Source organism: Epinephelus moara, chromosome 17 (assembly GCF_006386435.1).
Source record: "Epinephelus moara isolate mb chromosome 17, YSFRI_EMoa_1.0, whole genome shotgun sequence".
NCBI lineage: Eukaryota > Metazoa > Chordata > Actinopteri > Perciformes > Serranidae > Epinephelus > Epinephelus moara.
Window position 1 is genome coordinate 1678772 of NC_065522.1, and position 17125 is coordinate 1695896.

General features: G+C 40.7%; 1 protein-coding gene across 1 annotated transcript in view; it reads right to left on the minus strand.

Moving 5' to 3' along the window:
* Positions 1–17125, minus strand: part of ablim2 (actin binding LIM protein family, member 2) — a 187976-nt gene that overhangs the window by 29912 nt on the left and 140939 nt on the right. The window contains exons 15-16 of the mRNA XM_050067006.1: positions 6407–6514; positions 4185–4238 (exon numbers count right to left, since the gene is read on the minus strand). Of these exons, the coding sequence (XP_049922963.1) occupies positions 4185–4238; positions 6407–6514 (162 nt within the window). The remainder of the gene's footprint in view (positions 1–4184; positions 4239–6406; positions 6515–17125) is intronic.

Sequence of the window (17125 nt, forward strand, 5' to 3'; positions counted from 1 at the left end):
AATGTTTCATCCTGTACAGCAGGGTCAATGCTCTTCTTTCTGTCATCCAAACTTTTGGGTTGTACAATTCAATGTTTTTTTTTATTTTGGTTGTTTTGTCATAACATTGTCTGCCATCTTGATGTTCAATCTTAATAGATTCTGCACTTGTCTAACTTGTAACACATTAACAAATGTTTGAATGCAACACTTTTGGTTTTGCTCCCATATTTCACAGGTTTAAAGGGGAACTATGCCCATTTTCAAAATTCATATATGTCATTCCTCTGGTGTAAGACAGTCCAAAAGACGCATAAACCTGATCAACTCTCTCCCAAATCCAAAAGCTACAGTGCTACAACTCAAATTTGTGATGTCATAGGGTATAAAGTCTGGAGCTGCTCCATAGACAATGAATAGTGAAAGATGTTGTAGATGACACTGAGAGCAGCCAGGGGAATATTTGGAGTATATGGGTACATTTTCCTAATTCAGAACTGAGAACACAACAATAGAATACAGCTCATTCAGGTATAAAAAAGAAAACATACAAAATCAGACTGCAATTCATTGTCTACAGAGCAGCTCCAGACGTAATACTGTATAGCATCACAAGTTAGAGACTTCCTTCTCTGATTCCTGGCTTTAAAAGAGAGTAAATCATGTGCAGAAACACTGATCATTGATCAAACCATGACAATAACATACTAAAATTCTTAATTTAGGAGGTGTTTCCCTTTAAGTTTTTATGCAGCTAATAGATTAATTAGTTCAAATCCATGTTAGTGAGCACTTCTCCTTTTCCATGATAATTTATTCACCTGACAGCTGTAGTGTAGTGATGTGCTTGGATTTTTCTGAAGTGATCTGTCAGATGTCTCTCTCCTCCCTCAGCGTGTGTGCATGTGTTTAAGTGTGAGTGGATGATGCAAGGCAGGTGGGGATTGCTGATTGGCTCGTTCGAAGGGATTGATGTCCCTGGATTGGTCCAGCAGGTGACAGAAGACTCTTTGAACTCCAGCTTACTGAAGCTCTTCCCTCCTTTCACCTCTGTCACTGCTGGCAAAAGCCAGCACTTAGACTATGTGTGTTGATTTATCTGTAGGTAACTGCAAGCAAAATAATTTGACTTTGTGAGTTAGCGTGTTTAGCAGTGTGCTTTGTAGTGTTATTAGTTTCTGGTATACTTTTGTTTAGTCACTGTAAAATAGAGCACTTTTAGGCCCTGATCACACAGTGCGTCACACTGCCTTTATTTAATTGAATGCCAATAGTAACAAAAAAAAAAAAAAACTTGCTGCGCCATTTTATTGTTGCCAGGAAACCATAGACTCACCTCCTAAGGTTATTCTAACTTTCCCGTGTAATCAATCTACCGTTTATTTATTTATCTTAGTTATTTGACAGTAATTAGTCTCTAGTTCCTACAATGGACAAGCAGAGTGTACCTGCTCTTTCTCTGGTTGAGGGCGAGAGGCTGTCAGCAAATAGTTTTGGACACAGGGAAACGGAGATCTATGTGGGTACACAAGACCCTAAAAAAGAGGGTGGATCATGGGGAGTACCACCAGCTGGTCAAGGAACTTTGCCTCCATGATGGCCATTTCCAGACATATTTTAAGAGGACTCAGGGGCAGTTTGACAACCGACTGTCTATCGTCGGGCCATCTAGCTCTAAGTATCCAGCAACAGCTACCACCAGTTTCAACTGTAAACTTGTTGTTGTGACCATGATGAAAAAAGAGATGAAGTGGGCCGTTTTTCTGCTATGAGTTGTTCTTTTTTTAACTCGAGGAGTTCCGAGTGCTGCGGCAAAAATGCCAGGCACTTAAAGCGCAGAAACGCGGGGTGCATTGCAATCATTGCTTCATTCTCATTAAAATCCATTACAAAAAGGCGCCTCCAGCTGCTAAAACACTTTCTATGTAATCAGGGCCTTAAGTAAGTAGGGTTGAGTAGCCCATTATGTTTGGCATTGCCACATTTTCTGAGATAAGATAAACTTTATAGTTTCATATTGCATAAGTTTAGGTTAGAAACGTGTCTCTAGTTCAACATTTGCTTTTTGTGTTAGGTAAGTTTGAGGCCAAGTATACCTTTGTTTGTTGTTTTGGGCACTGCTCTGCTGAAGTCTAATAAACTGCTTACTTTGTTTTCTGAAATACTATATAACTGGCCTTTGTTGGGAGTGGGAAGAGTGGGGAGTCACACTGCATGTCCAGGTTTCCCCTTGACAGGGGACATAACAATATCGAGATGCTGATTAAAGAGTATCATTGCTACACAGGTGTGCCTTAGGACAGTCACAATAAAAGGCCACTCTAAAATGTGCCGTTAGATCACACAACACAATGCCACAGATGGCAAAAGTTTTGAAGGAATGTCCATCAGAGCTGTTGCCTACAAACTGAGTGTTAATTTCACTGCCATATGACGTTTCCAATGTTGTTTCCTTGAATTTGGCAGTACATCCAACAGGCCACACAACTGCACAGGTCGGTTATGATGACAAACTGCTGTCAGGACAAGACCTTGGCGAGGACATTACACAGGCAGATGAGCTTCCCTGCAGAGGTGTTGTACAGTAGTCGGGAGGGGGGTCTCAAAAAGCCTGAAATGACAAGTTTGGTTTTCTTTGAATTTTTTTTATTTATAAGTAATTAGTGCCATAACTAAATTAAAATTGGCTTAATAAATTGGTTGAGAGATTGACCTTTGTATTAAAAATAGTGGAAGCTCCCCAAGGCCCCTCAGACCCACAATTTGGTGCTATGCCCCTGCTTCCCTCAGACAGGTTCTGATGGTTTATGCAGAAATTCACCTCTTTTGGTCTTGCCCCAAGCTAAACAAGCTCTGGTTAGATATTTTAAAGTGCTTTTCAGAAGTATATAGCTATAATATTACACCAGACACACACACTGCCACCTTGGGTGGAACCTGACATCTATTAGCTCTGTACTACTTGCAACAAAAGACAATATAATATGGCACGGTTGTGGCAAAAAGGAATATTTTAACTCTTTGGAAAACTGGGATGTGCCGTCTTTTAAGACCTAGTTGGCAGAAATGACCAACTTTGTTACACACGGAGAGAGTTAGATACAGAGTTTCTCTCAACTCTGTAATCTTTGATAAAAAATGGCAACCATTCATGTCCTATTCATCGAGAATGGCCTAAAGAGTTTGCATGTATGTATTTATATGCTTGTTCATAATGGTTTGTACAAACAGCATGTGTACCCATGCTATATGTGTATCTCATTTTGTAGACATCCATTCTGCAGTTGGTGCTGAACATTATGCTGGTCGTACTGCCTATAAGAGCATTATTCATTTTGTGTTGTTCTTTTTTTTCTTCTTTTCGTTTATTCATCTCCTAGGGTGGGTGACTTGTAGTTGTGTTATTTGTATAAAAATCTGAAAATCTATAAATAAAATATTTAGTTGTGCAAATCCTTTGTTATATCAGCTGTTCAGTAGGCTGGTTTCAGATAAATTTGCAGGTGAAGATGCTGGATGTGTAGGTCCTGAGCTGGTGTGGCTACACGTGGTCTGTGATTGTGAGGCCAGTTGGATGTATTGCCAAATTCACAGAAACATCATTAGAAATGTCTTATGATAGTGAAATGAACATTAATTTGATGGGCAACAGCTTTAGTGGACATGCCTGCAGTAAGCATGCCAATGGCACGCTCCCTCAAAACTTGTATCATTGTATCATCTGCGGCATTGTGTTGTGTGATCAAACTGCACACTTTAAAGTGTCCTTTTATTGTGACCATCCCAAGGCACACCTGTAATGATGCTATTTAATTAGCATTTTGATATGCCACACCTATCAGGTGGATGGATTATCTTAGAAAAGGAGAAGTGCTCACTAACATGGATTTTAACACATTTGTGACCACAATTTGAGAAAAATATCTATTGAGTACATAAAAAAGTCTTAGATCTTTAATCTAAACCTGTCAAAAATGGAAGCAAAAGTGTTGCATTTAAATTTTTTGTTCCATATAGAATGGGTGCAGTACTCTTACACCATCCCTATGCATGTTGATCAGTGGGGTCTACTAGATGAGTGCAGGTCTGAGAGAAAAGAGGGGAAACTGGGATAAACAGATGACGAGATGACAGGCAGGCAACATGCAACACATCGTGCAGAGACCAGACCAGAGAAGGAAGTGTTAAGAGGAAGTAGACTGTACCATGCTGTTTGTAGATGGGAGGTTTTCTATAGATATTATCTTTGACCAGAGTCTCTGAAGATGTGAACAGACGCAGAGGAAAGAAAATGGAAGAAGCCAACATGGGAGGAAGAGAAAGAAAGAGAGAGTATGGGGAAAAAGAAGCATGAATTAGCAGTTATTGAGGGATGAGATATTTTGAAGAAGCAAAACGGGGCTGCAGTATAGCTTGATTCAAGACATTTGTCATCGTAATTATGGCACATCAGAAACATCAACACTTTTCATATTATTCATGCAACCTATTCAAAATATATCAATATATATTGGTTGTTGTGATTGGGAAATTATTTGATACAGACCAAGTCAATGACACTCAAAGAATATCAGAAACCACACATGGTCCCCAGGCATCAAACAGTCAACTTGTACTAGCATTCTTCAGTGATTCTCAAATCAGAGAGGGGACCTTAATTAACAAGATAAACATGGCAACATTAAAGAAAAAGTTGGAAAATTATATTTATTTATTTATAATAATAATAAAGTCTTGTTGCATTAACTGAACATCTATGATGAACTGCCCCTGGAGGATAATGTGGACAGTATGTTTTCCCTGATTCTGATCTGATCTATTTTAGTGTCAGTGGAGCCTCCAACAGAGATTCTAAGTAACAGCTGTCACACATTAAACCACAGCAGAGTCAAGACTCAATATAATGACATATGTGGGTCATTCCCCTGGCTTGTTTCACTTTTTCCTCTGTGAGAGAATGAAAGTAATAAAGGATATACTGTTGTCAACTCCTGTCCAAATGTAGTGTAAATGCCTATCATGTCAGATCATTACTGTCAAAAATTGCTCTGAAACAGTAAGGACATTGGGAGTAAAAGAGCCGTAGAGACATACAGGATACAATCCAGAAGCCAAAGGCAAGAAGTGAAGTCTTCACTATACAGTACAAAGACCCTGGGCCTAATGCCAGAACCACAAATGAGTGATTAAAGGGTATGAGGTATGTCCAGGGGCTAGATGCATAAAACTCTAGGTGCTTCTCAAAGTCAAGGACGGACCCCTAAAATTTCAAGGAGGCTATGTCATCTAACCCCACCAAAGGACTGTTCCAATGTCAAGGACTTTCAAATTCTACAGAGGCCTGAGTCATGCATGTGTGTATCCTCAGCAGGTATAAAGTACCCACACTTTTTTGTGCACAATTTGCCGGAGGATTTTGATACAATTGATAAAATTGTTCAAAACAAAATTGATAAAATAATCTTGCTTAAAATGTTGAAAAGCATGTTTCATTGGAGATCAGTTCTTCTTTTACTCACTTAAATATTTGCTTTAAAGAAAATTTTGACCATCAATCAATCAATCAATCAATCAATCAATTTTATTTATAAAGCCCAATATCACAAATCACAATTTGCCTCACAGGGCTTTACAGCATACAACATCCCTCTGTCCTTTGGACCCTCACAGTGGTCCAGACCATGGGTGCCCAAACTTTTGCATGCCATCGTATAAAATCTGGAACATTTTGGAATTATAGTGTGATTCTGTATTCAGCTGTTGTCTGTAGTCCACTCTGAAAAGGGATTAGGGTGTGATTAGGGGCATTACCTATAGTATAATCCAGAAATACACTCTCCCTTAAAGTCATGAAACTCAAACTGTAGAACAACATTAGAGAGTACCCAGATTATTACAGTACCCTAACACCCTCTAAGTCCCTAGAGGGTTAATGACGCACAACTGGGCGTACTCACTAGCCTGTTCCAGTGCATGTTCACCGATTGCTAGGAGACGTCTTGCCTTGCCTCTGTAGAACCCGACTTGGAAGGATCCTTCCTACCAAGGAAGGATCCTTGACTTCGAGAAGCACCATCTGCAGATTCATGACTAAAACTCTGTACACAAATTCAGAAATATGCATACACATTCTTTTTGTGAGAGTGATAACATATGCCTGGATGATCCTGGATACTATATTCTCATTGCATAAAAGTTGACACTAAAAAGTCACAATGTCTCTGTTAAGTAGTAGTATTATTATTATTTTTAAGAGTAGGGGCCAAAGTAGTAATGTCAGCCTGATTCTGTTTCTTGTTTATTGTAATTTCTTACAATCTCATATCTTACCTTGTATTTCAGCTCCATGTCACAGATGACAGCCTGCTTTACAGAATGTGTTAAGATATAGGAAAAATTAAAAGTTGAGTTGCGAGCCATGGCCTACCTGGTACATGGAAATGGCGGGGAGCAGCCACGTACGTAGAAGTAGAGGAAGGAGATTTGCCATCAGAATAGGTGGATAAGCTGGGGGTACTCCGACCACTTTCACTACCTCCAGTTGGGGACAGAGTTGGGTGGGCATTAGATATGAAAGGCAGAAGGGAAAGGGGTTTGGGAGAAAACAAAGGGGGGCAAAAAGGCAGCATTATGGTAAGCATATCAATAACACTCAAAATGAAGCTATGATTATTATATTGATGCAGGTGACTTGATAACCCAGCCGTTAACTGTTCTGAAGCAATGTATAAACTAATTTGCTGAATTTTTGGTAGAAAATCCTGTTAAGTGATGAGACACAAAAATTATCCTGTAGAGGCTTGAAGGCTACCACATTTGTGTAATGTTATGCTATGTTGTCCCCAGCCCAAATCTCTATTTCAAGCTATGTCCTTCACGGGGATCCCCAAGCATTAGGTGAGCTTGGTGATGTAATCTACAGAGCATCCTAGTTTTGCCCTGGGGTCTCCTGCCAACCTGTCACATATAGGACGCCACCACAGGACAGCCTTGCTCGGTGGCTGAACCATCTCATGTGGCTCTTCTCATTGACAAGCAGCAGCACTTAGTTTGAGAACACCCATCCTTCACAGAAGCGTTACCTATATCTAACTCTTTTCATTTTACCTAGAGCTAATGACTATAGGTGAGCTTTGAAATGAAGACTGGCCAGAAAATTGGTAGCTTCGCTTTACATGCAAGCTTTTGTTCACAAGTCAATGTCAGTCTGCCATGTGACCATCACTTATGGGAGTGGAGAATTAGGGTCTGTAACTGCAACCCTTCAACTAGATGCAGCAACCCACCTTTTGAAGTGCCAAACATGGTCAGAAACTAGGAGATGCTGATCTTGACTGTGTGACACTTATGTGGTTAATGCAACCCAGTTTCACTCTGAAGTTGTCAAAGACAAGGACCCAGTCAGTGACTTCCGGCATCTGACACAGATGAAAAAAAGCCATCCTTTCACATCGGCATGACACACGGCCAGTTGCCATTATTGTTAAACAGCACCTGGTGGCGTCAGGGGGGAAACACAGCAGGACAACAAACAAAGTTATGGTGGCAGACGTCCAGGTCCGGCGGGCAGGAGGGGTGGTGGATGGGTCCAACAACCTCCGACATATGGTGTTCGATTCCCTTATGAATGTAAAGCCAAACCCTGTTCTTTTTTCCCAAAACCCAATCTGGAAATCCATCGGTAAAAAAAAAAAAAAAAAAAAAAAAACTTTTTTTTTCTTCCTTTACCTCTGGAGTTTTTCGACTAACGGAAGTGCAGGGGCCTCGGCGATCGCTCACGCCCTTCACTTCTGGCGGTGCCCCCAGGGAATCGCCGTGTTGTTTACAAATACTTAGGGTAGAAAACCTGCAGAGTATAGCTATATATCACATTTTTCACATCACTATATCACCGTGTAGACTAATCTGATGTTTACGTCTATAAACACAATGATTGAACAAACGTTACTATTTCTGTGTGCACGTTTTGTAATTAATAACATGGTTATCGTAGATTAGCTGGGCTAACCGTTAGCTGTTAACGTTAGCCGTTAGCGGTGTCTTTAATAACCATAGACTGTATAAAAATAAGGTAATAACTCAATAAATGGTCCGTGAATAAAATATTTTTTCCAGCGGATATCTTAGTTACAACATGATTGAGCTAGCAAAGCAGTTTTGTGTTGCTATGTGTGGTATTTAGGCCTATTCAGTTATGGGAAATCACGATGTCTAGAAAGCATCAGTGGCTGCAGCTGACAGGGACAGCTAACAGCAGCAGCAAAGCTAACATCAGGACGTCATCTGTTAAAAGCCTCCCGTTGTCGGATACGACATGAAACTACTCCAGTTTGCTCAATCATGTTGTAACTCAGACATCCGCTGGGAAAAAAAAAAAAATTCACATTATGGACGCAGAGCTTGCTGTTTCTGTAGGTACACATTTCCTGGGGACACCTGCACGTCTCGGCCACGCCCCCTCCATTGTGATTGGCGCAGCATGTTCAAACTCAAAGCCCCCCCCCCAGTCGTCTTTCACACAGGGCTGCCGACAGATTCTACAATGTAAATTGCAGAATCTGTCTTGAGAGATTACCCAAAACCTAACAGCGTGCTTTTGTTGCCTAAACACAACCATGTGCGTGTTTTGGCAAAATGAAGGCATATCTGTTTGTTGTTGCAGGAAAAAAACGTTGACTGGCGGTGTTTTACCGACATAGTGCCTTTATTTTGAAAGAGACTGTATGCAAATCGTACATTTCTTGTAACAACACAGAGATTTTTTAACACTTTTTCTTTTATTTGTAAAAAAAAGGATAGACCCTGACTTTGTGACCGCAATTTTCGGGGTTGTCCCTAGCAACAGTGGGCTATCCAGACATCAATCTGACTTAATGGCGTTCTCAACATTACTTGCCCGCCGACTTATTCTTTGTAACTGGAAATCTCCCACACCCCCAACCCACTCTTGCTGGGTTCATGAGATAATGTCGGTTCTCAAATTGGAAAAAAAATCAGATGCACAGTTCAGGGCTCTTTGAAAAACCTTCCCCTCTCCCCCCTCTCTCCTTCCCTCCTTTGTTTCTGCCTTTCTGTTTGTGTGTGTGTGTTTGTTTTATTTTGTACACTATTTATGAATCAAAGAGGAGCTAGGTTTACACAGTGTACGAGATATTGTGTTCATGAACGGCAATTTGTTATGCTGTCACCCTGTTATATTGAAAATATTAATAAAAACAATTTGAATCAATATCAGTTTTAGTATATACCATATTGAGAGTATTTTCACCACAAATCTTTTCATCAGACAGCCAGTGCCCCCAGATACTCTCGTCTTTTCTTCGCCTGACTTTCTGTTTGACTCATTTGGTCTGTGAGTATTGACATGCCGTCGCACGGCGTCCGTCAGAAATAGACCTGGTGTGTGAGCCATTCTAGGCTGCGCCTGGTGGTGCAGCTTACATTGACTTGAATGGCCGCTATTAGCGCCGGCACCCGCACCTTGGCCGGACCGCGCACCATGGATCCAGTGGGTTGCCATAAATGGGCCTGTACCAGAGCCATTCAACTACCAGAGGGCTTTTCAAATCTTCTTTTCGAAGCCACGTAAAATGAAATGCTCTGATTCAGGGTGCCGAATCAGATCGTGAGGGAGGGAGGGAGGGAGGGAAGGAGGAAAGCAGTAATTTGTGTCTGTTTGTGTGTAATTTATTTGAGTCTCACCTTTTGTTTTGTTTTCGTATTGTGTATTTTTTGTATTGTTATGGTATCTGTAACTGTGTTTGTGAGTGAGAGAGTTTTAAAATAGAATATTTTGTCTGCACATGATTTAAAATGATAAAATAGCCCTCCAGAGGCAGATCAGTACATCAGTCATTTTTCTTTAGATTACTGAAATGTTTAACCACTAATCCTTAGCCGTATTTTAGGTGTAACACTTTACCGAAACATACTACTAGTGTTTTTATCAGTAAAAATATACCATTTTCACACATAAAAAGCACAAAGATGTTGAAATCTAGGCATATTCTGCCATCATTACTTGGCTCTCAGAATTCACCAGATTGATGCCTTTAAATCAAAAATACGCAAAATTTTCTCTCTCCTACAGGGTTCGAAACAACGTCTCCAAAAATCCTGTGGGAACACTATACATATTGTTGTTCAGACTTAGATATTTTACCCTACTTGTATGTGTCCCTGTATCAAAAGGACTGGCCCCTAGCTTGGCCCCCCCCATTGAAACTGGCCTAGAACCGCCACTGCAGCCTATTATATGCATTGTCTGATTTTAAAATACACTTCCTCTTTCACAGGAAATGTACAATTTGTATACAGTCTGGTTATGTTTAGTTGACACACGCATGTGGTTGGGTTTAGGTGACAAAAGCACATGTTTGGGTTTATAAAAAAAGAACAGAGTTTAGCTTTCCAATCTTACAGGAAGCGAACACCGGCCTTCCGGGTCCCGGGTTGTTGGACCCATCCTCCACCCCTGCCATCCACCCTACTCAGACCTCCGGCCCATTAACTTTCATTGTTGTCCGACTGTGTTTCTCCCTGATGCTGCTGGGCAACCAGTCGTGTATCATGCCAACAGGAAAAGACGTCTTTTTCCATTGGTCTCTGACCGAGTGCCACTATTCAATGACCTCGGAGTGAGACCGGGTTGACTTGTTACCCTGTGGATATATTACATTAGTCCTCTTTTTATGTGTTTGCTATAAATGTGAGAGTGTAACATACGATAACATTTGGCTGGCTGCCTGGGTGTGTGTTGTGTATCCATGATCACATCCAGGGTCCACCCCATTGTGTTACATCACAGACAGGCTGGGTAATGGAGTCACTGACACCAGTAAGGCCAAATGTAATAAACACTCTCCATCCAGAGTTTTGAGGAAGAACCAGAGTGAGAGACTGAGATTGTGCCTGACAGAGAGTGTTAGCTGATTGGACACACACTCTCCTCCCCTCAGACAAAGAGGAACCATCAGCAGCAATCTGGAAGCAAGTGGATGAGATCACTGACATACACAGCAGTGCTGTTAGTGCTGGACTGAGTCATCTCCTTTACAAACACAATCACCCACACACATGCCCATAAACACACACAAGTACACACCAAAGTACTGTTAGTGCAGGTCTAAATGTAGGGCAGATTCTCCAGAGAACATCTGGTGCTAAAGGAGGACGCGTTGGAGGCTTGGGGAGTTTAGGGAGGAGATGTGTTATGATTCATTTTAACAGATTACACATTTGACAAAAGGTGGAGGCCATTCATTAATCAAAAACCAATAACAAGATATGAAAGACAGTTTTGGGATAACTGACAATATATAAAAACAAAAGCATGCATTATTCATCCTTGCAAGGCCATTTCGCAAACTGACCCCCAATTTCCCATCATTAGACAACATCTACACTGAGCATTGCATAACTAACATTAACTTCTATGAGGAAACCTGATAGCTCATTAAAGCAAGAGCCTGCTGCATGAAAACAAACAAGCCTCTTTTACGGCAAGTTAGGAACTGCTAGGACCTGAAAAAGACCAGCGGCACACTGCGTTTCATGCCACTGCAACTGGCAGCCAGACCCCAAATTACTGCTCGGCCTGCTCTGGCTATTTCATTCCTCCGTCCCCTCATCTCTTTCATCTTACAAATCAACTCCCCTCTGAGCTTCTCCACCCTGTCATTGAAAAACTGCCAAAACCCTGAACCACGTGATCACGATTTTCTGTGCAAATGTTCGAGTGGAAGCTCATGCTGGTTCCCTCTCTATCTCCTCCTTTTAATCAGCAAAGGTCCAAGCAAGCATATGATAGAAAACTGTGTTCCTACTGTCAGGGTTTTGTAAGGTACAAAAAAGTTACATGTCTTTTACGGCAAAGGTTCTCACCCTATGGGAACTTCTGGGGCTGTGTGAACTCTTTAAAGTAGGGCTGTCACTTCTTATTCAAGATTGAAACTACCACAATGTAAATTTAATCTCAAAAGAATCTGTTTAAATTCAACACTCACAGTGTATGATTGCAATAGACTTTGGTTTGTAAGGTCTTGTGTAGCAAGACCATTGCATACCCAGTTGCCCAATCAGTAAACTAAGCTATTATCACTATCACAAAATGGAGAAAACTGGTGAGCTGTACTCAATGGGTAATCATGGCATTAAAGCTAAAAGTAATGTGACATCTTAGATTGGATGCTACAGGTGGAAAAATTGTGTTTAAAGGTAAGGCTGTCGACTTTGTAAAATACGCCTGTCCTGAGCAGGTTTTATACTTCTGTGTCAGATCAAGCTTTTTTTTTACTTTTATTTCAAAAATTGTGAGGACAATTAAGCACCCAGCATTTTAAGTCCTGTGTGTGATTTATCCTGGCTTCATATGAGTATAGGAAATATCCGCTAGTCACTAGGCTAATTTATACAATGTAAAATGCCATAGGCTTGTGCTAATAACGTTAGCATGTTGTATTTATTTGGAAAATGTGTTAACTGTAAGACAGTTGTTTTGTCAGTGAACCTTGTGAGTTGTAATGGAGCCAAATTTTGTAACATTATCTGCGTTATATGTTGCTGTTTTCCTGGCCTCATATGAGCAGAGGAAATGTTCATGATGAATCATCTGCATACTAAAATTTGTTTCCGACTTCCACAAGTATTCTGTGCTCGGACCAATTCTGTTCACTTTATATATGCTTCCCTGAGGTAACCTCATTACCTAAGGGAATTATCACTCTGTGAACTTCCATTGTTTTGCAGATGATACACAATTATATCCTTTGATCAAGCCAGAAGAAATGGATCAATTAACTAAACTTCAAACATGCCTTGAAGACATAAAAACCTGGATGAGCTCCAAATTCAAATCCAAAAAATGTTAAATTTAAACAAAACTGAAGTTAATGCTCTTGGCCCTAAACACCTCAGAAACTCTATATGAAATTAAAGTTTCTCTGGATGGCATTGCTCTGGCCTCTAGCACAACTGTAAAGTGCAACACACACCGCCGGTGTACGCCGCGCGTCAAAACGCCCGCCTCCATTATATTCTATGAACCAACCCACACTGGCGCCGGCCGACGCGCCGTGCCGCTCTGCTTCAGCCCACTGCTCTATTTCCAGTGCGGCTGGCGCTCATGGCGGCGCTCGTACTCGTAGGATCAACTCCGGTTGTTTCAAATTTTTAATAAGACGACTTTGATAAGAAACTCACCCGTGAAATTCAAGTTGTTGTTGCCTCAAAGTTTTTCCTCTTCTTCTTCTGTTATTAGCAGTTGGCAACCGTTGGCAACTAGTGTAGGTACAGCCACCTAGCGGGCTGGGGTGGGAAATACATGTTGACGGTGCCGCTGCGCGCCGCTGCCAGTGTGTGTTGGGGGGGCGGCCCTTGACGGCCACAGCGCCGTGCCGGCGGCGGTGTGTGTTGCACTTAAGAAACCTTGGAGTAATATTTGATCAAGATTTGTCTTTTAACTCACATATGAAACAAACTTCAAGGACTGCCTTCTTTCATTTGATTAATAATGCAAAAATTAGGCCTATCCTGTCCCAATAACAAAGAACATTGTGCTCTGAGAATGCAGGGTTACTCGTGGATCCTAAAGTCTCCAAAAGTAGAGCAGGAGCCAGTGCCAGCTATCAGGCTCGTCTTCTGTGGAACCATCTTCCTATTTTGGTCCGGGAGGTAGACACCATCTCCACATTTAAGACTAGACTTAAGACTTTCCTTTTTGATAAAGCTTATAGTTAGGGCTGGCTCAGGCTTGCCTTGGACCAGTCCCTAATTAAGCTGACACAGGCCTAGTCTGCTGGGGGACCTCCTATGATACACTGAGCCCCTTCTCTCTCTCCTCAGTTTCTGAAAGTTGGTTCTTCTTCATTTGCTAGCTTTCACATCCTATCACTGCAGATTGCTAACTCGGCTTTACTGCATAACACTAACTCCGCTTCTTCTCCAGAGCCTTTGTTCTACACTATCTCGCAGGTTCCCTCGAATCACAGCTTTGCCTGGATCGTGTGTCGTGGTTGTGCTGCTGCCTTGGTCCTGCCTGATGCCTCGTACTGCTGCTGTTATTATTAGTTATTAGTCATAATTATACCATTATTATGCACATATGATTTTTATTGTCACATAAATATACTATCATATATTAATACAACATATGCTACCAAAATTACTGTTGTTATTATTATTATTATTATTATTATTATTATTATATTATTACTAAAATTAATGTTATTGTAGCTATTGTCAATACTGTTTGCCACACATCTCTTTCTGGCTCTGTCTCTCTCAGTCTCTCTCTATCTCAATTTCTCTCTCTGTCTCTCCCTCTCTTTATGTATCATTATGTCATATGGATTACTGTAAATTTATTATGTTGATATGTTCTGTACACACAACATCTATTGCACGTCTGTCCGTCCTGGTTTCTACCATTTTTTTCCCTAATAAGGTTTTTTGGGTTTAGGTTTATTGCTGTGAGGGTCCAAGGTGAGAGGGATGCCTTACACTGTAAATTGTGATTTGTGATATTGGGCTTTATAAAAAAAATTGAATTGAAATCCCTGCTAGTCACTAGGCTAATTTATATAATGTAAAATGCTATAGGCTTGTGCTAAAAACATTAGCATGTTGTATTTGTGGGGAAAACGTGTCCAGCAAAAGGTAAGTGCTTTGTCTGTGAATCCTGTTAGAATGAAGCCGATTTGTGTACTTGTGTTTGAAACAGTCTCTATTAAGCCATGTTTAATGTGTTTTGGCTGTGTTTTGAATCAGTCAGACTTCACAGCATTTCACAGAAACCCCACTGCTGACTAGTGTTTTGGAGCAGTAACTGCAGAGTGACACAAAGACACCATCGTACAAGTATAAATGCTCACAACGGCTTAGGTCATGTGCGTAGGCTACGGCGTAGGCTCTGCATAGAGCTGACACACAAGTATGAATCCGCCTTTTCCAGTAACGTAAGCTTGTCACTTAAATGAGGCAACTGCCACTTAAGACAAGCTGTATCACTTGAGGAAGGCCAGCCTGTTCTCACTAGCAACTTATCAAATACCACTGTTTTGTCAGTGCATCTAGGTGTCAGCAGTAGTATGATACACACCCAGCAGATTGTTTTGCTGCTGGCAATTATCATAGTATAAAGCAGGCTGTTCTCATGCACTGTTCGTACATTTTTCTACAAAGAGTAATAATAATCATGACCCAGTAATTCGTGTATAACCCACATACTTTGGAAGACTACAATCATGTGACCAATTTGCTGATGGAAGTAAAGAAGGAAGGGGTCTCTAGCGGTCCAGTTAGAAGGTAGGTTGGGGTGGTGGATGGGTCACAAAACAGGGACTTCCCCTAGAATTTTTTCCAGGAGATGTGAGTTCAGAGCCATATGAACACTCAGTGAAATTTGAGTCACTTTAAGTTATGTTGTCACAATGTTTCTTTTCCCAAAACTTACTTGCTTAAACTCAAAATATTTAATATTAGGTTAAGGATGTAACTAGGGGTGTCAAATTATCGCGTTAATTGCAAATAATTAATTACAGCCATATTTAACGCACTATGTTTTTTGATTGTGTTAATCTCATTTTTAATCTCTAACTTTACTGTTTCTGTATGCCACAGAGTTGCCGTTTGTAGGCGTACGATTGGGCTTCTTTGTGCTTGAGTTGTGGGAGAGCTGCAGCGCTACAGAGCAGAGCCCAGCATCAGCATTGATGACTGTCCCCTGCAGTGGTGGTCTGCTCACTCAGGAGCCTATGAAAAGCTGTCTGCCCTAGCATGCAAGTATCTGACCTCCCCAGCAACATCCGTGCCTTGTTTGCCGAAAAATTCGGGACAGTCCCGAAATCCAAGCAGTTGTCCTGAATCCTGAATCCTGAATCCTGCCCTGATTGTCCCGAAAATTACACTAGAGCAGAGTCTGGAGTAGCTATTGCCGGATAAAACATTAAAAACTGATCATGGTGGTTGAGTTGTCATGCAGCTCCCACCGGCTGCACATTGGCTGCAGCAGTTCCTACATGAATTATGGGTGTTGTAGTTTGAAGAAGAGAAGACAGCGCAAGTTGCAGTCGCAAGTACAGGGAAAGCACAGGCAGCCACAAGAAGGAGTGATTTGCACGTTGCAGTGCAGCCTCTTGTTCTAACTGTTCAAAACTGTTCTATAAACTGATACAGCTGTAACGAATGTACCAGGTGTCTTTTATTTTGTTAGCTTTTATTTTTTTTATTAAGTTTAAAGGACAAGTGCACTTACACTGATCACTTCCATGAAATAAAATGAGAAATTGGAAAAGAGGAAAATAATTTAGAAAATTGTTAAAATAAAATTAGGGAACTGATCACAGATGTATTGTTTCTGTGTGTTTTTACATCTATTGTTGTGTTAATCTGCAGCTATGCTTTTAATGAAGCTGACATGTCATGACAGTCAAGTACCCCCCTGGTGGTCGAGACTGAAGGTTGCAGCACTCTTTATTGGGACTAATCTCAAAAACAATAGAATGTAATGGCTAGGTGTACTGCATCTGTGTTCAAGTGTGTTATTGTTGAAAACAATAAATATGACTTTATAAAACCACTTTTTGTAATATATATCAATCTTTTGATCATCTGCCACAATAATGTAATGAATTTAAATGAAAATACCTCAAGTTGAGGGCTTTTCTCAGCAATTTTGAGATGAGATTAAAAAAGAGATTAATTAGATCAATTAATTACAGATCATAATTAATTAATCTCTCCATTTTTTTAATCTCTTGACAGCACTAGACGTAACATAATTAGTGTTGCACTTATTTGTAGGATACCATATGATCATTGTGTGTGCATTTGCACACATATTTTTCTGTAGGCTGAGGCAGAAGTTAGCGTCGCCCTGGTTCCCTATCAAAAAGCCTATGGGACTTTTTCATGGGATTTTTTGATTATTGCAGAAAATAAGCTCTGTGGCAAACAAATGTTTATGATACTTACAAGTTATGTTCACAAATGAACACCACTTTTATGATTTATGAAGTCTAAATGCAATCGTCACAAGTAAAAAGCTAATGTAGGCTTTAAATGAACTGCACTGTGGTCACATGACTGAACGTCACCACCATGACAAAGCTGTAAAGTCATATTTGGCATGAGGATGCTCTGTAGACTC